Source organism: Meriones unguiculatus, chromosome 2 (assembly GCF_030254825.1).
Source record: "Meriones unguiculatus strain TT.TT164.6M chromosome 2, Bangor_MerUng_6.1, whole genome shotgun sequence".
Classification (NCBI taxonomy): Eukaryota; Metazoa; Chordata; class Mammalia; order Rodentia; family Muridae; genus Meriones; species Meriones unguiculatus.
In genome coordinates this window covers 12069257-12092612 of record NC_083350.1, presented here as the reverse complement: position 1 = coordinate 12092612, position 23356 = coordinate 12069257, and the positions used below count along the sequence as shown (strand labels likewise).

General features: G+C 45.9%; 1 protein-coding gene across 1 annotated transcript in view; it reads left to right on the top strand.

Annotated features, from left to right (window-relative positions):
• The first annotated feature begins 3440 nt into the window (after positions 1-3440).
• The window catches only part of Pstpip2 (proline-serine-threonine phosphatase interacting protein 2), a 76711-nt gene continuing 56795 nt past the window's right edge, over positions 3441-23356 (top strand). The window contains exon 1 of the mRNA XM_021645503.2: positions 3441-3658. Coding sequence (XP_021501178.1) covers positions 3626-3658 — 33 coding nt within the window. The 5' untranslated portion in view covers positions 3441-3625. The remainder of the gene's footprint in view (positions 3659-23356) is intronic.

Below are 23356 nucleotides of genomic sequence, written 5' to 3'. Positions count from 1 at the left end.
TTTGATGGCACCTCATTTTCTTCTGCCTGCACAAGATTTCTTTGTATAGATATCCCACAATATGTTGAACTACTTCCCACAGATATATTAAAAAATTTTTTTTCTCAACCAGGTGGTGGTAGTGCACGCTTTTAATCCCAGCGCTGGGGAGGCAGAAGCAGGTGTATCTCTGTGAGTTTGAGGCCAGCCTGGTCTACAGAATGAGTTCAGGACAGCCAGGGCTACGAGGAGAAACCCTGTCTTGGAAAACAAACGAACAAATTCCCCCAAATTGCTACGCTTCTCTAAGCAACTGTTTAAATCTTTCACTTGATGTGTGTGAGAATATATTTAGAGTAAGTCATCATTTGACATGGGACCGTCGAGTAAAAAAAGACAGGCATATTTTATAGCTGAGTGATACAGCCAAATGTCTCTTTAAAGAGATTTTCAATTTTTACACACAAGAGGTCTATTTGCTCACACAGGAACCAGCCCTGTATAGAATCAAACTTTTTGTTAGGAAAAGACTTCAGAAGTCTTTATAAAATACTGTTAAGTTAAAAAGAAAAACTCAAAATTTTGTATACAGTATGAACATATCAGCCATGAAATGCATATTATTGGAAGGGATTATGTCCAAATACAGTAGTTATAATAAATGGTCTAGTCACTGTTTCATTATTGTATAATTTCTGTGGTAATATTGTTAAACTTTGTTAGCAAAAATATACAAGAAGTTTCTCATAGATCCATAAATAGAACAGGCAGCTACCTGTCTTTGTAGCACAATCCTTGCCCAGGTGATGAGTTTAAACACATTTGAGGAGGGGCTGGCGAGAAGGCTTAGTGGTTAAGAGGGCGTATTGCTCTTCCGTGGACTGAAGTTCATTTCCCAGTGTCCCTGTGGTGTGGTTCACAACTGTCTGTCACTCTAGCTCCAGGGTTCCTGCACCCTCTTCTGGCCTCCATGAGTATGCTCCACACATACACAAACATAAAAATAAAAAGTATTTTTTAAGACCCACAAAATGCCCCCGTGGGCTAGCCAGTGGGAAAAGTGCTTTTTGCTGAGTGTGAAGACTTGGGTTGGATCCCCAGATGAGCCTGTCTGTCACACATGAAGTGTCATACATAGGTCCCCACCTTTACCAAACACACACTTAATAGCTAAATAAATAAATTAATTAACAAACATGTAATAGACAACAATAGCAAAAAACACATTTGAAGCGCTTTTTAAGGAGATCTGAGTAATTTTCAATTTTCAACTGTACCACCAGGGGGTGGAAGAGAGTTAAAATTCAGAGCTCTTAGAAAACCGTGTCAGAAAAACAAGGGCATTGGCCCATGGGGCCTTGTTGAGATTGACTTAAAAGTAATGTAAACACTACAAATTCAAATATAAGCCAGGCGTAGTGGCACATTTCTTCAGCACTTGGGAGGCAGAGGCAGGAAGATCTCTGTGTGGTCAGCTTGGTCTATAGAATGAATTCTGTGATAGCCAGCGCTTCATAGTGAAACTCTTGAAAAACAAAAACAAAACAAAACAAAACAAAACAACAACAACAAAAAAACCAGAAAAAAAATTAAAATATAGATAATAAGAATTGCATCTAAGATATTTGTAACAGGCTTCCTGATGGGCATGGTGGCACATGCCTATAATTCCAGCAACTTTGGAGGCTGAGGCAGGAGAATGGCTAATTTAAGACCATCCTGGACTACAGAGTGAGTTCAAGAAAGATTGTGTTGCAAATACAACCAAGCAAGTAAAACTGTCCACAAACAACACTAGGACAGGAGACCTAAATTAAATGCCCAGTATTGAAGAGAGGAGCTGGGATGGGAGGGAGGTTGAGGAGAGGGAAGGGAAGGGAGAGGAGGCAAGAAAAGGGGAGGAGAGGAGAAAAAAACTTCCAGGGAAAGTCCCTCCCTCTTAGTTATTTATTTTTCCCTAGTTTCTGTGTAGCCTTGGCTGTCCTGGAACTCATTTTGTAGACCAGGCTGGCCTCTAACTCATAGAGATCTGCTGCTTTGCCTCCCAAGGGCTGGGACTAAAGGTGTGTGCCACCACTGCCAGGCCCCAGGGAAAGTGTTGATACTGTCTTGAGTGCTCCAGCTTCCTGAAGTCCAGCTTATCCTCATCCTCCTGGTGCCCACCTTGATATCTGCTATTCCTTGCAGGTGTAGCCAGTTTCCTGCCTTGGCCCTACTTCAACGTGTTTTTATTATTATTATTATTATTATTATTATTATTTGATCTATTTTTATTATTTTATGTGCGTGGGTGTTTTGCCTGCATGCATGTCTGTGCACCACAGCATGCCTTTGTTAGCAAAAACAGAGTAACTAACTGGGTGTCAGAGTCCCTGGATCTGGAGTTAGGGATTGTTGTTAGACACCGCGTGGCTGCCGGGAATTGAACTCAAGCCCTCTAGAAAAGCAGCCAGTACCCCTCACCTCGGCTTTGTGAACATTTAGGAAGAACCAGGTAAATAGACGCAGGTCCTTGAAGAGTAGCTGGGCTGGGGGCTCTCTCTCGTCTCTGTCGTTGGGGATGACCTTACTGGTAGGCCTTGGGGGTTAGAGAGGAACCTCTGTGAACTTCTAGACAGTTCACAGTTGCCATGCACTGTACCGGATCGGACTAGAACGTGCTCTGGAGACGCTTGCTTTGGACTGAGGGGTAAAGCGCTTTTTGCCAGTCTTGGTAGCTTCACCTTCATTCTCTTGCCTTTGAGCACTTCTAACCCAGGAAGACGTTGGGCAAAGTCTTTGGCCCTGTTAGGAAGACAGATCTCTAACTTTGCTCTCTTTATCCCCTAAATAAGTGTGAATCTAGGCCATCTTTCCGCCTCTCTGGAATTTCAGGCTGGGCTTTAGGCTCCCAGAATAGAGACGGACTTTGTCTACTACGAAGCAAGGAAGAATCTGCCAAGCCCTGGGGTCCTATTTGGTTTGTTTGTTTATGAGGTAAGGCCTCACACTGTAGGCCAGGTTGGGCTTGAACTCAGTCTCAGTTTGCTCAGTACCGGGATGACAGGGGTGAGCCCCCCCCCCCCCCGGTTTTATCTTAGAAGAGTTGGAGAATAGAGGGAGCAGATGCAGTTTTCACTGAGTTCAGGTTAAGATACTCAGTGAAACATCGGTAATACATTTTTCTTGGCATTTGAGACTAAAACTTGCAGCCACCCGCAGGATGGTCTGCGCCCTCCATTCCTTGTAGCATCCCAGGTTTTCAGCATCTTCAGGTTTCTACTGAACGGTAGTCCGGATTTCTCTGTCAAGCGGGCCGGGTGGGAAGGGCCCGGAGTGGGCTTTAAGAGGAAGGACTGGTTCTGAGAGTCCATCAGGCGTCCTGCGGGAAGGGGCTCGGACTGGCCGCCACCCCCAGCAGAGCTGCCCGCACGGGCCGCGCCCTAGGGCCGGGGCGGCGGCCCTCTGCAGGTGCGCGGCGGGGGCGGGGCGCGGGGCGGGCGCAATCGGGCGTGGTTTAGGACCCGGGGCGGCTTCCCGGAGCGACGGTGGAACTCCGAAGTTACTCCGGACCTTGGCCCCGACAGTCGGAGCTCTAGGCGCGATCCTGCCCGCCGTCCTCTGTCCTCGGTCCTCCGTCCGCGGTCCCCCTCTCCTCCGCGCCGGCATGACGGGCTCGCTGTTCAAGGGAAACTTCTGGGTAGGTCAGCGCGATGCCAGGCGGCCCGGGGGGCGCGCGGGAGCCAGGCGGCCCGGGGGGGGGGGGCGCGCGGGAGCCAGGCGGCCGGGAGGGGCATGCGACACCCAGGCGGCCCGGGGGACGCGCGGGAGCCAGGCGGCCGGGAGGGGCATGCGAGACCCAGGCGGCCCGGGGGACGCGCGGGAGCCAGGCGGCCGGGAGGGGCACGCGGGAGTGAGCCCTGGGACTGCGCCTCTATCCCGAGGGTCCGCTCCCGGGGATCGCGCTGCGCGGGGAGGGCGCGCTCCCCGGAACACCTGGGACCTGACGTCACCCCTCGTTCCCACGCTTGAAAACTGAAGCCCCAAAAGGAGGAGCGTCCCGGCCCCGTGGTTGCCCGAAGCGGAGTCCCGCGGAGCTGGGAGAACCGGGATGGGGCTGTGAGCAGTCACCCCGGGCTTCTCGGCCCGAGCTTTGCCGTTCCTGGCAGCTGCGCTTTCTGATTTCCCTCGCAGCCTGCGGAGCGCCCCAGGAACGCCAGCCCCACTGTGTGAGACCCAAGAGCTGGCGGTGTCTTCGCGGTGCAGGTCCTAGTCTTCTCCCTCCCTCACCGAGGCATCCTTTTCTCATTCCCTTTACCCTACGGTGACTCCCACCTTCCAAGTGTCCGTTTTCCCCTTAATTCGGAGGAAGCACCTTCATTTTAAGACAGGGCAAGAAGCCGTCCACCCGAGAGCTGACCCACAGCTACCGAGGTGCTCAGCCTCTTTCTAGGACCCTGCCTGTTCCCGGCTTCGGAGCTGCCTACCAGAGCACTCTCCTGCTGTGACCCCAGCGACAGTTAGAGCCTATTCGTGTCCCTTTTGCTTGAGGTTTTGAGATCCTTCTGGGGCACCGACCATAAGCCAAAGGAATGGGGTTGTATTACAGCGAAGGTTAGTAACCTTATACTTGGCTCTCTCAGGAGGCCTGGGAAATCGTCACCCTTTTTATACTGTGGGGGGAAAAGGACAGATCTTTATGCAGTTCATAGCGGCGTGCTTATTTTCTGGTTAACGAATTGAGGTACAGAAGCTTAAGCAGATAGTATGTTCGCACGGTCCCGGGCGTGCCTGCAGCGCATCTGGTCCTGGAGCAAGGTTATCAAGGGAAGATGCTGTCCTTCGACTCTGGATATATTAGCCTGGGTTAAGTTAAGGCCCCAGGACCCTTTCCCACCAGTCTCAGCACCCAGCAGCAAGAGCCAGTTTCTTACCTCATTCCCTAACTCTCCTTACCCTAAACAACAACAACAGAGACCAACCAACCATCCAAACAACAAACCCCAAAACAACAAAACAAAACCAAACCCCAAAAAAAACAGAGCTGGAAGTGATGGCTCCCAGCTCTGGGAAGGCTGTGTCACCATCCTAAGAAGCCATTGACAGCTCGCAGCCATCCCATGTACACTGTGGAGGAGAGGAGTAGAGTGGAGTCTGAGACCTACGGTGAAGGGTGAAGGTCACAGAGCAGTGCTGGCGGCGAGTTTCTGGTTTACTTTAAAAAGTTACCTGAGAGCCAGGGGGTGGTGGCACATGCCTTTAATCTCCGCGCTCAGGAGGCCGAGGCAGGCAGGTCTCTTGAGTTCGAAGCCAGCCTGGTCAAGAACGAATTCCAGGACAGCCAAGGCTACACAGAGAAACCCTGCCTCAACAAAACCAAAGGGGAGGGGAAAGTTATCTGAGTAACTGTTTGCAAAAGTACTGTTCATCTCTATAGCTCCAGGAGTAGTTGGAGTCAAATAATGAACAGGACTGGATTGTTTACTGTGTGGATTATTATGCCTCACACACATTTCTCCATTAAACCTTCCAGTTACCCTTGGAGGGAACTGACTCACCACGGTATTTTACTGATGAGGAAACTGACAGGGAGGTTAAGCAACAGTCTCAAGGCCCTGGAGCTGATGAATAGTGGCCCAGGGCTCTGCATGAACTAACCACTCTGCTTACTGAAGTGTTTCCAAGAGAGTGACATGGTGTGAGCATGCCCCAGAGCGAATGTCTGCACTGCCCTTTCCCACTGCTGCTGGGCGTGGGAGATGATGGAGTGTTAACTAGCATCTTCCTTTCTCACTGCTGCTGGGCTGGGAGTTCTTGGTGGGCTGGTCCTCCACAACTGCTACTATGCTTGGATTGTGGCTACCTAGGTACAGGCAAATAAGACTGGGGTATCAGGACCTGGGAGAAAAGGGGTAGGAGGAGCCGTTAGAGAAGAAAGGCCACTTACCTTTAGGTAGCCGTGCTTTTAGGGGAAGAAGGGAAAAAGCCTTTTGATGGAGTTGAGGCTTGTGACAGTGACTTTGTTTTAGGGATGAGAACATGTCTGGATGAGGGAGAAAACTTTGAAAGCACAAGCACGGTCTGGTTTCCTGGGTTTAATAAACTTGTATGAAATTCTTTTTGTTTTTTTCCTTTCTTTTTTTTTTTTTTTTTTTTTTTGAGACTGGGTTTCTCCGGGTAACCTTGGCTGTCCTGGACTCGCTTTGTAGATTAGGCTGGCCTCAAACTCACAGAGATCCACCTGCCTCTGTCTCCCCAGTGCTAGGGTTTACAGGTGTGCACCACTGTGCCTGGCTGTATGAAATTCTTTCTCTATGTAAAGTGCTCCAGGAGGTGTGGCATTTGTTGGGTTTAAACCAGTTGCAAGCTTTGCTGGAACATAGCTGTCTCCTGAGGAAGGGAAGTAGAGAATGAAGGTTTTAACGGCCTTAGGTGCTTGACCTCAAGAGTATAGAGGCAGGCTGGCTGTGGCAGCAAATGTCTATAATTCGGTGTGAGGCAGGAGGATTGGGAATTCAAGCCAGGCTGGGCTATACTGCTGGACTTTGTCTCAAAAATAAAAATGAAGAGTAAAGGGGAGAAAAAAGGGTCTGGGGATCGGGATTAGTTAGCAGGTGCCAAGGAAATTGGGGCAGGGAAGCCTGTTCTAGGTGGAGACCATGGAATAGAAAAGGAGGCAGATATAGAAACCACAGAGATCAGAGGCAATCACAGGCCTGGGCAGTTAACTGAAGGGTCAGAAGCAGACGGAAGGAGAGGAGCCTCCAGCTAGCTTCGCAGAAGGGGAACTGGAGAATGAGGTAGGGGATGTCCTGAAATAAGGAAGTCAGCAGGAGGAACTGGTTTGTGGAGACAGAAGGAGGAGGGAGAAGTGACAATCAGCAATATTTAGTCAGGTGTGGAACCTGTAGAGACCTGTTATGACAAAGCTCCCCTCTGCCCTAGGCCTCACTTCCTATCAGAGGAGAGTTTTCCAGGGAAGGGAAAGGGTGTCAGCGGGCAGGGTTTGGGAGTTATTCTAATATCTTTACTGTTGGAAACATATCAGTGAGTACTCTGTCATCTGCTGGCCAACATCTTCCGGCTGGTGGAGATGGCTCTGTTCCTTCGGAAAGGGTGTTTTGGGGAGACTACATGGAACAGCACAAAATACAAGTGTGTCATCTCCTGCCAGTGGGGCCTCTGAGGTGAACTTCTTCACAGGCTTGGTGGCTTTGTGCAGTTTGCTTAAGCCCCTCGAACTTCTGTTTCTCTATGTGGAATGGTGGAGATAGTGTTAGTCTCTTCCATAAGACTCTTGTGAGATTAAATGACAGAGCTGAGCACAGTGCCTGGTACACTGTACTTGTGAGCTGTTGTCACTATCAGCACAGGTGACAAAGGAAGTTAGGGACAGTTAGGAGGAAGGACGAAGAGGCAAGTCTGAGAGGAAGTGCTGGAGTGGGGGTGGGGAGTCCTGTCAAGATGGCTCAGTGGTAAAGGCACCTGGAGTGAAGCCTAAGGATCAAACTCAATCCCCTCATGTGATGGAAGGACAGAACCAACTCCCACAAGTTGATGTCTGACCTCCACACGTGTGCTGTGGCATGCTCACCCTGTCTCCAAGAAAATTCAAAAAATAACAAAGAAAAGAAGCACTAGCCGGGCATGGTGGCACACACCTTTAATCCCAGCACTTGGCAGGCAGATCCACAAGGCAGGTGGATCTCTGAGTTCCAGGCCAGCCTGGTCTACAGAGAGAGTTCGAGGACAGCCAGGGCTACCCAGAGAAGCCTTGTCTCTAAAAACTGGAGCCAAAAAAAAAAGAAAAGAAAAAAGAAAGGAGGAGGAGGAGGAAACAGCAGTGGATGAATGCCTGTCTTTGGGAAGGAGGAAGGGAACAGAGAAGGAAATAGGGACCAAAGGTGATAGGAAAGAGCCATCACAAGTTTCAGAGAGGTACATGCTGAAGTTGAGGGGCTCATGATTAAAATAAGTACTGCTCCTGAAAATTTAGCCAACACATCTTACTTAAATGTACTATGAAAATATTTATTTAAAGGAACCCTTTGAGCTAGTGAGACAGCAGTGTGGGTAAAGGTAAGCCTGATGGCCTGAGTTTGATCCCTGAAACACCCATGGTGAGAGGAGAGAACCAGCTCTTACAGGTTGTCCTCTGTTTTCCACAAATGTACCCTGGCAAGCCCGCATGCCTTCCCAATAAAATAAATGTAAAATACAAAATAAATAACTAATAGATAAAGGAAACCTTTGGTGGATATGCTTTACAAGAAAATCATATGTCAAAAGTATGTATATATAGATATATTAATATTTTATTTTATTTTGTGTGTATTGGTGTGAGAGTGTCAGATCACCTGGAACTGGAGTTACAGACAGGTGTGAGCTGCCATGTTGGTGCTGGGAATTGAACCCAGGTCCTTTGGAAGAGCAAACAGTGCTTAGCCACTGAGCCATCTCTCCAGCCCCCTCAAAAGTATATTTTAAGATTTACTTGATGAGAACGAGTGTTCTCCCTGCATGTATGTGTAAGCACCATGTGCATGCAGTTCTCTGGGAGGTGAGAAGAGGGTGTTGGATCCTTGGAACTAGAATTATGGATAGTTGTGAGTGCTGGAAGCTGAATTGGGTCCTCTTCAAGAGCAGCAGTTACTCTTAAAAGCTGAGCCATCTCTCTTGCCCCATAATCAGTAGTTTTAAAAACATGGTTCATGCTTATAATCTCACCAGTTAGAAAGAAGGCTGAGGCAGGAAGATTACTTTGAATTTCAGGTCACATGTAGGCTGTATTGTGAATTCTGGGCCATTTTGGGCTACACAGTGAGATCCAAGAAACATAACAAGAATCCAGGGCAGCAGCCCTGATGAAGTTTGCCTTACTATCTGTGCGCACTCTTCCGTATTTGTGACCTCTTGTGGCCCGTCGGGTAGGCAGCGCTGTTTGATTTATCTTGGTTGTCTTTGATGGTTTCTCACCAGAGTTAGACAGTGATGTGGTTTCCAGAGCTCTGGAGGAATAGCTGAGCCACAGTGGCGGGAAAGTCTTTAGCATAGATGAGCGACGGCGCTCTTCAGATGTGGGCATACTCAGACAAGTGCCTTTCAGCTGTGGGCACGCACAGGCGATTGTAGAACCAGTTCCAGGAGAGACAGATGGAAGTCCTCCTACCCCAGGGGATTTCCAGGAGCCTCCTTTGAGTTTCAGGTCCAGGCTGTGCCATGGGTCTATAGTAGCTTCCCAGTCACTGTCAGCACCTTATATCTGCCATGGGCAGGACCCCTCACTCTACCTGGAGGTTATCCAGAGGAAGTTTTGGGGACCTCATAATTAACTCCTTACCCAGCTGTCAAACCACGCTCTTCCTCTGCTCCAAACCTTTGGCCCTAGAGTGGGGTCACACATTGTCCGGCTTGTTCCAGGCTTTTCTCAATACTGTGTGCTTTGGAGCCATTTGGGACCCTGTGTTTTCCTTCCTTTATTCCTCTTTCCTTCCTCCCTCCCTCCTTCTTTTTTTTTTTTTTTTTTTTTTTTTTTTTAACGAAAAAGCTATACCACTCACTGCATACTGACTCCATGTGGTATTTTGCACATTTAGGATATTTTTCTGATTTTTTGTTGTTGTTGTTTTTGAGCTAGATTCTCAAATTAAAATCCTGCCTTGGCTTCCTGAATGCTAGAATTAACACAGTGTGCTTTGGCACCAGCTCTAATTAAAACAACAAACAAACAAACAAACAAACAAACTTTTAAAAAGATTTTTTAAGTGTTTTTGTTTGTCTCTTTCTGTTTATTTTTCATTTTTATTTATTTATTTATTTTTTATTGAGGCAGGGTTTCTCTGTGTAATAGACCTGGCTGTCCTGGACTTGCTTTTTAGACCAGGCTGGCCTTGAACTCATAGAGATCCATCTGCCTCTGCCTCCCAGGTGCTGGGATTACAGGGGTGCTGAGCTTGTCTTCTTTTTAAAAAGTTTTTATGTTTTGCCTGTGTCTACTTTTTATCTGACCTATGTAGATCTTGACTGCTTGACCTGGGATCTGAAGACCTGAAAGAATGGGGCAGACTACAATCTGATGCTACAATCTGATACTTCAGTTTCAGTGTATTTTTATGAATGAAACAAGGGAGCAATGATCCAAGGAAGGTTGTTTGAGTTTAGAAAAACATGTAAATAAATGCCAGTAAGCACATACTAAATATTAACGGAGCAGTCCTTTCCCAGAACTTTCTCAGGACAGACCAATTTAAGCATGATTGCCTAGCACATACTATAGATTAGATTATATTAAAGCATGAGGGCAAGGCCGAAGGCCATATCCAGATTCAGGGTACACTGACCAGATCAGACTCTATAGCTATATTCTGATATCCAACAAGAATGAACATGTCTTATAGATTGAATGTAAATGTTTGTCACAGGACGCATGAAGTCATGTCCAAGAACAATCTAAGAAACAAAATCCTCCTGAGATAAGAGGCTCTCCCCCCTGGAGCCTCTCTCACAGTTCTCCAAGGCATTGTTCACAGGCGTCATTCTTTTGACCATGTTTCAGCAGCCTGCATGTATGCATATGTTCTGTGTGCTTGCCTGTGCTTGGTATCCTCAGAGGTGTGCAGAGGGTGTGGAAGGCCCCGGGACTGCAGGTACAGACGGCTGTGAGTGCAGTTTGGATGCTGCAAGGGCAACAAGTACTCCTAACCACGGAGCTGCCTCCTCTGTGCCCAGCTCTGAGCTGTGAACACTCTTGGGTCTGGCACTCAGAGGGACTGAGAGGGCTTGTCTGTTCTGTTTTGCTTAAGGCAAAGGCCAGGAGAGGCATTGGCAAGCTGCTGCTCTCTGGTTCGTTTTTTTTTTTTTTCCCCAGAGCAGCTAGAAAAATGATCTTTAAATTACTTGTCAAGATTCCTTATTTTATTTGAAAAATTTAATAAGTATTTTATGGGAGTCTTTTAGTAGTTAAAAAATACCTTAAGAAATCCATAAGAAAAAATCTGAATACATGCAAAAGCAGAAAGGTTTTGCCTGATGAAAGTGAATACTTAAAAAAAAAGGGACAGTAACAAAAGCACCTGCTTTGAAAAATCTAAATACTTCCTCATGACAAAATGGAAACAGTGTTTTACACTGTTTTACACATATACCCACTCTAACCGCACAGTCTTTCCTCACAGTTCTTAAAGCTCTTACCTCCTGCACTCCTGTCTCCCCTCAGCCCCCCTTCCTCCCTCTCTCCCCTGCCCTCCCTCCTGTGGAATCTTGCTGTGTTGTCCAGGTTGGTCTCAAGCTCTTAGAGTCAAGAGATGCCCCTTCCTCAGCCCCCGAGGAGCAGGGTTTATAGATGAGCACCAGTGTGCCCATAGTGCACTTTTCTTTCTAACGAATTTATTTATGTTTGCTATACATGGGTGTTTTGCTTGCATGTGTGTCTGTACATACTGTGTGTGCAGTGCCTGAGGAGGTCTGAGGTATATGTCGGGTCCTCAGGAACTGGAGTTACCGATGGCCGTTAGCTGCTGCGCCTAGCTGCTGCGTGAGTGCTGGCTGCTGACCTTGTTCCTCCAGAAAAGCATCAAGTATCGGGTGTTCTTTGTCCTTGAGCTATCTCTCTGGCCCCTGCTTATGCTTTCTTCATGGAGCTACTCAGAGCATTATCTGTTGATGACAGCCGTAACTCTCTTCTACCACCGTCCTACTTCCCTGTGAAACTGTGCTGTTATTTTTAGCTTTTCATTTAGAAAGAAATTCAAAGCTCCAGAATTTTCAAGGTTATAAATAATTAAGGTAAATATTTCCTTCACTTAGATACTTAGATTCTTTATAGTTTAATACAATTTCATGTTATATATATATATATATTATATATGCATATATATTTTATACATAAAATTATATATATAATTGTATATATATGTAATTTCCAGCACTCAGGAGGCAGAGGCAAGTGGATCTCTGTGAGTCTGAGGCCAGCCTAGTAGTGAGTTCCAGACCAGCCAGGACTACATTGTCTCCGAGAGAGAGAGAGAGATAAAGAGAGAGAGAGAGAGAGAAGGAATCACTGTCACTGCCCACATTCTTAGGCTATAAGAGAGCTACGTATATACTCAGAGCTACGTCTATACTATAACCTCTTCTTTGTTCTTGGTTTTCCTGGACATTCCTTTTTCCTTATTCACCCTTGTCTGAAGCCCCACCTCACGCTTCTCCTTTTAAAATGAAGTATTTTAAACAAAACCAAACCAAACAAAACAAAAAAACCTTTCCAAGGTAGGTGTGCTACATGCATCAGCAATCCCAGTACATGGGAGGTCGAGGCACGAGGCCCTTTAATTCCAGGCCAGCTTGACCTACAGAGTGAGACAGTGTTCCAAAACAAACAACCAAAACCTTTCTCCTCATATCTTTCTGCAGAGACCTTCCGCAGGTGCCTTGGTCTCCCTTTCTGACCTGGACTGGTTATTTTCCAGGCCTGCTGTTCAGCTGCCATCCCAGACTTTCATTCCTTGTTCTTCTGGTTTGAGGTTGCTGTTTTCCAGACCCCAAGTCACCCAGAGAGCTCTTAAAACATAAACCAAGTCATGTTGTTCTTTGTGTAAACTTTTCCAGTGGTCTGTTACCACAACCACTGCCTCTCTGAACACATCACCTGCCATCGTCCACACCATGACTTCCTTGGATCACTTGTCAGATAATGAATTGTGACCCCAGCCCTGTCATGGGAGCCTATGTGTTCCCCTCAGTAAGGTACATCCATGTAATTATGACCACTGTGCACATACTGTTTAGTATTTCAATTAAAATATCATAATTTTATCTCAGATATTTATTTCTCCAAATAGTGAACACTGGGCTACATCTCCAGCCCCTAATAACTCTTTAAAACACAAGAGATACCATCCCGTTCTTGTTTGACAGGTGTGTAATTTCCAGAGTTTTCTACATTAAATAACATTAAGATGCATAAGGTATTTAAAGTTTGTGTTTGATGTGTAATTCTGGAAATTCACGACAGACAGGACCTGTCCAGCCCCATTGCTGTGTTCCTTCAATAAGACCATTTCTCTTGTCACAGTGATAATTTCATTGGAGTGGTGGACCTTGGTGGAAGACCTTACAGGCTTCTCTGGCTGACATAGGCATAGGTGCCCTTATCATCTGTGGGTGAGGGGACCTCTGTGCCATGGTTTATTTTTTTCCCTTATTTTTCATTTTGTATGCCTGTGTCTGAGTGTGTTTGTGAGTGCAGACATGTGTGCACAGAAGCCACCGGAAAACTTTGTGGAGTGTGCTCTCTACCAGGAATTCAAGTCATGAGGCTTATAGGGGAAGCACTTTGCCTCTGGAGCCGTCTCACTGGACCTGTCAGCTCTAAGAAAAAAAGGAATGGGTAAGCTGCAGACTCAAAACACTTATGTAGGATGTGAGGCTGGTCTGGCTGCGACAGCTGTTGATTACCCAGGGTTGATTTGGCTGATCCAGCTGGTTAGCTGGGTGTCTCCTTCCTTCCTCACTGTTCTATGTGTGTTCCTTCTGAAGCTGGTCAGTGGAAGAGGACTACCTTTCTGGAATAGAGGAGGATGGGTTTTCAGTCAAGGGTATATGAGTAGCTGCTCCAACCCCTACTCCACTCTCAAAGCACGTGTAGGAGCTCATTACCCCTCCCGGCAGAAACCACCCCAGAGGGCCCCGCCAGCAGGAAGCGTGTCTGCTTTCTGAGGGCCAGGAAATGAGTCCTGTGGTTGAGGTTTCAGATGAGGAAGCTGGAAGCCTGGAAGGACTTGGGCCTGAGAGAATCTGGATTTGCAAAGACCCCCACCACTCGGGAGGGACTTAGTCAGAAAGAACAGCACCTGGGGAAAACACGGTGGTTTGTCAAGAACAGCGATAGCCCACCTGATCAGGGGTCACTTGAAACCTCTAAACCGTTTAACTCAGTGGGGAGTGATTGCCTGAAGGCATTCTGCAAGCCACCCTTGGCCTGAGCTCTCTGTTGTACTGGGAAGATAAGAGGTTTGCAGACCCAGTGGTACTCTGGTGCACTCAAATGCTAATATGTTTACTCTGTGCACTGGAGTGTCAGCATGTAATGCCTTTGAGTTAGAGTAATGAAAGAAATTGAGATGATAAATGAGAAGTGAACCACTTTTAAAATTTAAGGAATTGGGGCTGGAGAGATGGCTCAGCGGTTAGGGACACTGTCTGCTCTTCCAGAGGTCCTGAGTTCAATTCCCAGCAGCCACACAGAGGCTCACAATTATCTACAATGGTATATGATGCTCTCTTCTGTCATGCAGGCATACATGCAAATAGAGAGTTCATATATATATATATATATATATATATATATATATCTTTAAAAAGGTAATTGTTTGAACAAATGAAACTTAGTTCCTAATCTCTTTCCATCATCTGGGTCAGGGGATTGAACTCAGCGCCTCAGGCTTGGCTGCAGGTGCCGTTAGCTGTTGGGCCACCTCATAGGCCCCATTCATAGAACTTATGACTCTCTTGCCTCATTCTCCCAAGTGCTAGAATTACACGTGTGCACCATTACCCCTGGCTCAGTGTGCAATTTTGAGGACACATATTTATTCCTGTGGTAAGAAAAGGCCTATTAGAAAACCAGACCTTTGAGCATCCCAGCATTTTGTGTGTTTTCTGGTTTCTGAGGTTAGGAACTTTTTTCTTTTTTACCAAGGTATTTGTTGCAGAAAATCAAATATTCTGTAAGTTAAAAAACAAAACAAAGCAAAACAAAAAATAAAGCAAAAACTGGGTGTGATAGGCCTGTAATCCCAGCAATTGGGAAGGCAGAGGCAGGCAGATCTCTGTGAGTTTGAGGGCAGCCTGTTCTACAAAGCGAGTCCAAGATAGCCAAGGCTACACAGAGAAACCCTGTCTGAAAAAAACAAACCAAACAAAAACTTTTTAAGTGTACCCCAAGAGAGGCAGTGGTGAAGTCACACGTACCTTGAGAGCTCAGTGGAGGCTCTCATGGAGGAAAGCAGCTACTTGAATGCTCCTGACTGGAGGCTGGTTCTCCTCCATGCCCAAGTCTTCCCTTGGCATCTTCAGCAGAGGCACCCAGAGCGGCGAGGGAGGAAGAAGGTGGAAGGCTGCCCAGCCAGCCAGATCAACTGAATCCGCCCTGGAGAGCAGTGTCATGACAGATGTTGTGGCCAGATTGCTCTCAAATCTGTCAAATGCATCTCGGTGTCATTTAGCCATCTACCCTTCCAGGAAGCTCCGTGGAAAGAGCAGTCTCTGGAGTGGGGGAAAATGGCAGGGCCCGGGCTAGCATGAGAGGAGCTGGGGTCAGGATAAACTTTAAAGAGGTGCAAAAAAGCATTAGAAATAATTCTGTTTTTTTTTTTTAATTTAATATGTGTTGGTGTGAGGTTGTCAGTACCATTGGATCTAGATAGTTGTGAGCTGTCATGTTGTAGGTGCTGGGAATTGAACCCAGGTCCTCTGGAAGGTCAGTACTCTTAACTGCTGACCCATCTCTCCAGCCCTTAATTCTATTTTTATAAATAAATAATAAATATTATAAATAATTCTTTAACACGGAAAGTAGCTCATGATGAACAAAGGTCAAAGGTCTGACTGGCACTTGCCTCCACCAGTCAGGGTCGTCTGAGAGAAAGTGGTGCATGTGTGGAGGGCTGCTGTAGAAGCTGGGCAAGTCAGGTCTTTGGGGACATACAGATAGCATAAGGATGCTGGGCGTTACCTTGGAGCAGAAGGGAATTTCATATCCCCACCTACTTCCTTATCCTGACTTAAAAGTCATTTCCGTAATTCACAAAAGAGAATGAGAGTGAATTGTATGAGGAAAAATGTCTGACCCCACTCATAAAATTCAAATTTAAAAATTCAAATTAAAACAGAAGTGGTGTGGTGGCTTATGCCTGCAATCCCTGCACTCCAGAGGCTGAGGAATGAGGCTCCCTGTGAGTTTAGAGCCAACCTGGGCTACACAGTGAGTCCAGGTCATCCTTAGAGTTGAGACCCTGCCTCAGACAAACCAAAATAGAGGTAGATAGTTCAGCAAATAAGGCACTTGCTGCCAGGCTGGATGACCTGAGTTTCGTCTCCCGGACAGGTGTGGTGGAAGGAGAGAACCCACTCCTTGTCTCCTGAGCTCTGCTCACAGGCTGTGGTAATGTGCCACCCTCCATGAACCTGTGTAATAAAGAAAAGAAAACAGCAAAGTAAGTCAGTGCATAGCCAAATCCTTTTCAAAAGACCCCAGCAGTTCACCCCGTCCAGGGATTGATAGGTGAAAATTGTAACTCTACTATGGATAGATTTTCACCTACGAAAATCAGCAAATTAGGAAAACACCTCACTGCTAGCCCCCTGCTGTGGGAGAAGGCACTGCTCATTGGCTGTGGCTGGGGAACCCTTGGGTGTGTTTAGGAAAGGGTTTGGCTGTATGTGTTAGAAAAACTCCACTCAGGCAAGAGCGGCATTACTTGTCTCAACAAAAAGTTTGGGATCATCTGGGGATAAACAGTCAGGTGCCGTTGGGTTGGTGGCACATGTCTGCAGTTCCAGAGGAGGCAAGACAGCATGGCTGGAGAGCTAGCCTAAAGTACGTAGCAAGGCTTTGCCATTAAAATAAAAGGAAATACAAAAGCTGGGCAAGAGGTCCAGCCTGTGGCAGAGGATCAGGAATGTACCCATCCTTTGTCAATCATCATAAAGAACAAAAGTGTCATAAAAGGCCATTTGCTTGTGCCCAGCCTGGAGGAAGCTTGCTCCCAAGGATTTCTTATTCAAAACCATATTAATCAATGGGATCCAAACTGTGCTTCCTCTTGGCCTTCACCTTTACACCTCCCTGCAAACCCTATGCTTTACATGATAGACTCCAAATTTCAAATTTCTAAGCAAAATAATGTGCTAGATGCCTGCACCCCCCCTTTTTTTTTTTAACCGAGAACATTTCTTCTCAAGGTTTCCAGAATGCTCTCTGCTGTGTGGTCTTGTGCACCTCATGGTGCTGGGCTCCTTTGCGTTTTTGTTGACATGGTTTCCTGTAGCTCAGGCTGGCCCTCAACTCACTGTGTAGCCATGGATAGCTTGAATTACGGATCTTTCTGCCTCAGGACTGCAGGCATGTGCCACAATGTGGACTGGATTTCTCTACTCCTGCTGTCTGATTGTCCAAGGTCCTGGAGTCCCGAGTGACACAGGCTTTGGCTCTGTGTGGCTGTGCTATTGCTATGCTGTTGCTGGTCCACCTTGGGCTGGTAGCACAACTTTCTGAGTCTGTGTGTTTGTATTGTGGCATTCGAATGACTCCCCCTCTATATAGGGTCAAAGGTCTACCTTTATGAAGACCTCTTTTGTACTACATGATTGCAGGAGCTTGTATCCTAGTATGTGAGACTCCTTGTAGTTAAATAAATATACTATATAATATAAAAGCCTGGTGATTACAGTGGGGGAAATAGAGTATATCAGTCTCCTATCCCTGCTTTAACAATTTAGCAGAGACATACTGGCTTAAAATAACACAAATTTACCTCAGTCTCCTTCCCACCTTTTTCATCTCCTCTCTTACCTCTCTCCCTCTTTTCTTCTTTCCTTCTATGCTTGGGGCCAAGGGGCTCAAACTTAGGGACTCACAAATGCCTGTCTGTACTCCTGACGTGTATTTCCAGCCCCTCTTACAGTCTGTAGGTCTCCTGAGTCTAAAGCTGGCATGTTTCAGGAGCGAGTTTCTGGGAGAAGACTGGAGGGGAGGAGTCTGAACTTTTGCCCATTCTCTAGACCAGCACTTCTCACACCCGTGGATTGCAGCCCCCACAGGGCTTGCACTAGGGTTGCATGATACCCTGTATATCAGACATGTATACTGTAAGTCGTAACGGTAGAAAAATTACAGTTACGAAGCAGCAACAAGATGATTCTATGGATGGGGTCACCACAACAGGAGGAACTATATTAGAGGGTCGCCGCATTAGGAAGGCTGAGAACCAGTACTGTAGACCGCCTGTAGGACTTGGCTCATGGGCCATTTTTGTTTTCATTTTAGAAAGTAACTGACTAATTTTTGTGCATGTGTATATGGTGTTTGAGCATGTGTAGGTATATGTATTGGTGTGTGCTGGTATGGAGGCCACAGGTTGAAGGTCAGGTGTCTTTTCTCACTCAAACATATATATATCTCACTGTGTGTGTGTGTCTGTGTGTATGTGTCTGTGTTTCTTTGAGACAGGGTCTCTGTTTCTCTTTCTCACAGAAGATGATGGAGTTCACACACTGATTGGCCAATGAACCCCAGGGCCATCCTATTTCAGCTCCCAGTTTCAGGATGAGGCAAACCCAGCTTTTCCTGCATGCTAGGGGTGAACTCGGATACTCAGGCTTTTGAAACTTCACAATTGAGTTATCTCCCCAGTCCATCACTTTCACGTTCAGACATGGTGGCTCGTGCCTGTAATCCCAGCATTTAGAAGGTTGAGGCAGAAGATTGTTTTGAGTTTGAGGCCTAGGCTACAATGTGAGACCCCAACTCGAAAAACTCAAAGCAAACAAAAAGAACCCAAACCCTCAGCAATCACATTGGCCTGTTCTTTAGGTTCCCTGTGATTATATCGGGTCCATAAGGATAGTTTAGAATAATCTCAAAGTCCTCAATTTAATTATAATTGCAAAACCTGTCTCACTTGTTTAATTATTAAGTAATTCTGGAGATTAACCCCTCCCCCAGGGCAGGTATACCATTTTGCCTGCCACACTGAGTAACTCACACTGAGTAACTCCTTGGAGACTTACTGATAAGTGTGGGTGACAGTCTGATCGCAGGCGATGTCCCTGAGAAGGTGACAGGTGGCTGAGAGGTGAAGGATGAAGCAGAGCAGCCCAGTGAAGGGCTGAAGAAGGGGGTGGAGAATAGTAGGGTCGGAAGTGGCTAGTGCTTTCAGAGGAAACTCAATGACCTGTTTGACCACCCTTTCCAGAAAACCTAATGTGCTAAAAGATCAAGCCACTAAAGCCTTGTTTCTAGTAATTACCCAGAAAGCCACCGCATCGCATTAAGTCATTTCCAACAATTTAATTAATAGTTATTTTAGTCTCATGTAGTCTGGGATGTCATCTAGCTTTCTATGTAGCTTCAGTTTTTCAGTGCTAGGATTTCAGGTATGTACCACCACACTCACCTGACATTTTCAGCAGATTTTAATGATTAATAGGACTTGGTGAGTGTAATTGCTCATGCCTGTAATTCCAGTGGAAGCAATGCTGGAATTTGCACCCCCTAGGCTAGACAGCCTACATAATGGACTCTGTCAAAAACAAAAACAAACCAAAAAACAACCAACCAACCCCCAAAAAATAATAAAAATGCCCAAACCAAAACCAAAACCAAAAACCCATTCACTGGTTGAGGAGTTTTACTTAAAATATGTATATATATATATGTTTCCCATATGTCCCCACTCTCAATCCTCCATTTTTAACATCGTACTTTAGTGGGATACAAGTGTTTCAGGTGGCACACTAATTAGGAACACATGGTTGGCCAAGGCCTATAGCTTATCCAGGCTTCCTGTGTTCTGTGGCTTTAGATAACTGAAAAATCATGTCTCCACCACTGTATCGTACTTGGAATAGCCTCACTACCTGTAAATCCATGTAATGGCATTCATTAATGTTCTCAGCTTTTATAGTTTTGCCTTTCCTAGCACATCGCAAAATCAGGATCATGTTGTAGACGCTGGTTCCTTTCATCCAGCCGGGTGTGTGTAAGATTCCTCCGTGCTTCTGGGCTTGATGCCACAGGCTTGAAGGAGTTGGGGATAGGGAAGGAATTCCTTCTCATCTCTGTGGCCTGGTAATTCATTTCTCCTCATCTCTGAACAGCACCTCGCTGTATGGATGTAGCACATCTTGTCTGTCTCTTCACTTATTGAACATTTTGGCAATCACGAATACTCCTGTTGTAAAGACGTGTACAGTTTCTGTGGGAATAGCTTTCAATTTAGGGTCAACAAGGCAGCTGGTGTAGGTCAGTTGAATGTCATTTTCATGTGATTTACATCTAAGATGCTTACTTGAGTTGTCTGTGCTCAGAGGTCATGTGAGCTGATCATCGGATATGTCCAGATAGATGAGTGAGCTAGAGGAGACAAGGCAGTGGACTTTGACAAAGCATATTAAAAGAATACTTCCTGCAACTTTCTTTTAAAATTCTGACATTTATTTAATACAGGCCTAAGTCTGAAATTTGAATATATTGAAAACACCCTATTCCTGTGGGTTATGGGCCTGAAGTGTGTGGAAAACCCCAAGTACACTGAGCTTTAGATGGTCTCAGCAAAATGGCAACAGTGAGCCTAAAATAAACTGGGCTGGGAATGTAGCCCGGAGGGTAGGTGCCCTTGCTCAGCCTGCACAAAGCCCTGGGCTCTGCCCCCAGCAGTGGCACCAGCACCAAATGCCAAAACTAGACTAAATCTTAACGAAGCTTAAGTGAAAGTATTTGAAAAAAGTACTCCAGGACAACAGAACTTGTAAATGTAAAAAAAGGTTTATTTTTATGACTTTAAGTTATGTGTGTGTGTGCGTAGGTGTCCTTGAAGGCCACAGTCATCAGATCCCCCTACAGCTGGAGTTACAGGGGTGTGAGCTACCGAAGAGGAAATGGGGACCTGAACTCTGGTCCTCTGCAAGGACAGTCTACACTCTGACCCAGGGAACTGTCTCTACAGCTTATTGCAAACTTTATAAAGAGTAAAGGCTATTAGTCTTAGAGGACAGTTTAGGGCTTCGAATTCGCAGAGATCTGCCTGCTTCTCCCTCTCTGAGTGCTGGGATTACTGGCATGTGCCACTGTGCTTGGCCTGGAGGCCTTGTTTTTAAAAAGGAAAACAACCAAAACAACAACATCAACAACAACAAAACCAAAAAACAACCAACCCTACCCCCCAAAAAGGAAAAAACAAAACAAAACAAAACAGAAAACAGGTATGAAGAGTCTATGCAGAGTTTGAGGCCAGCCTGAGCTAACAAGGGCATGCCTCAAAATAAATAAATAAATAAATAAATAAATAAATAAACTAACATGAAATTTAAAAATTAAGACTTTGATCAAATTGTTTGTTTTGTTTTGAGGTAGGGTTTAGAGCGGTTCTCCTGCCTCAGTCTCTCAAGCCCTGGGATTTATGAGCATGTGCCCTCATAACCAGCTAGTCTTTGGCCATGTGTAATCTAGGCCTCAGTTCACTGTAGAGGTGGAAATTATGTGGTTTCTCTGTAAGATGTTTTAGTACAGTAGCACCTTAGGACCACAAACTGTAGGAAAGCGCAAAGACCCTTTGATTCTGGAATGTTTAGGAAATGGGATGTTTTGTACTTTGTGATTGATTGATAAGTAGCTCTGAGTAATTTTTGGTTCACAAGAAGATTATAAACCCACCGTTGCCTGGGAACACCCAAGTTCAGATTGGTGAGTCCAGGGGTGGAGGTCCCTAAGAATGAAAATCAGTATGCTCAGGCCTGTTTTATCTTAGGACAAAGCTTGCTTTTATGAACAGGAAATATATTGTATTAACTCACCGTTTCTTAGAGTGAAAAGTTGAGCGAAGGTTCTTCAGTTAGCAGCTGTGCAGCGTGTGGTAGATGTTGTTTCTTCCGACCTACTGTTGCTGTCCACACAGTTAGTTTCTTACAATTTACTACAATTAAAGCTAGGTAAACAGTGAATTGCTGAGGAGGATCACAAGTTCAAGGTCATTTCCCCTACAGAGTGTTTGAGGTCAGCCAGAGCTTCATGAGACTTTTGTCTTAAAAAAATGAGAAAAGGGGCTGTAGAAATGGCTTGCCCTGGCCAGGTGTGGTGCACGCCTGTAATCCCAGCACTCAGGAGGCAGAGGCAGGTGGATCGCTGTGAGGTAAAGACCAGCCTGGCCTACAGAGCAAGTCAAGGACAGCCAAGGCTACTCAGAGAAACGGTGTCTCAAAAATCAAACAAACAAGCAAACAAGAAAAGAAAAGAAAAAGAAATGGCTTGCTCGTTAAAAGTGTTTCCTGCCTCATCTGAGACTGGTGCTTGGATGCCAGTCTCGCACCAGGAAGCTCACAATTGCCTTTAGGCTCCAACATTCACTTTTGGATTTCGAGGACCCCTCATGCAGACACACGTAAATACAATTAAATAAATCCTACCCCCCTCCCAGACTGTGTAGCCTTGCTGTCCTGGAACTCTCTCTCTGTAGACCAGGCTGGCTGAGATTAAAACATGTACCATTATCACCCTGCAATTAAATAAATCTTAAAAAAAAAAAAAAAGTTTAATCCTAGCACTGGAAGGCAGAGGCAGGTGGATCTCTGTGAATTCAGCTCTATCCAGCCTGGTTTCATAGAGTTCAGGCCATCCAGGATCTTGTCTCAAATGAAAAAAAAAAAAAAAAGTAGAAGATTTATTCTCCTTATTAGTCACCTCCTTCACGTAGCATGATGCACTGAAGGTCGTCAGAGCTGTAATGCAGTGCTGTAGAGGGGATGTGACGGGGAGGAGTGGTTGGGGTTTTGTGGACTGGGCTCCAGCCTTTCCTGGACTGAGAAGGAACGCATATCAGTTGGTGCAGCGACTCTGGACATTGTCTTAGCTTTGACCTGGATTCCTAACTCCTGGTTGTTGTTGTTGTTGTTCTTCAATTACCTAGTTTCTAGTTAGCATCCTTGGTAGTAGGTTTCTTTGTGATGTTGGTTATCATCTATGTAATCATCTGTACATAACGTCACACTTTGTTCTGATCTGCTTCTCCACCGCCTGCCCCTCCCCCGCTGGCTCCCGCGGTGTTTGCTTCTGGCTGGAGTGGCAGAACACTGGCTGATCTGCCTAGCTGGCTCTCTTGGTGTCTGCACAGATGAGGTTGGTGTCTCTCTCTCTTCCCTTGGTCCTACATATGGGTACTTCATTCTGGTCTTAAGAAGGGCTGTTTCTCTGTGCTCGCCTGCCTCCTCAGACTTATGGGGCAAGGTCAGGGGCTAAATTTGGGAGAGTCTCAGGGAATGCCACGAACCCGGATGAGAATGTTGGCACAGCCCGGATTTTCCCTATGATGTCATGCTCCTGTTCGGTAAGTGCCAGACCTTCGATTGCATTTACTAATGTACGTAAACATCAATTAATCAATTGGCTGGAGAGATGGCTCAGTGGTTGAGAACACTGCTCTTCCAGAGGACCCAGGTTCAGTTCTCAGCACCTTCATGGCAGCTCACACCTGTCTGTAACTCCACTTCCAGGGCTTTTGACACCCTCACATAGGCATACATGCAAACAAAACACCAATGATCATAAAACAAATAATAAAAAACGAATTAGTCAGTTGAGATGGGGTTTTAATCTCTCTATAGCCAGGTTGGTCTCAGACTTGTG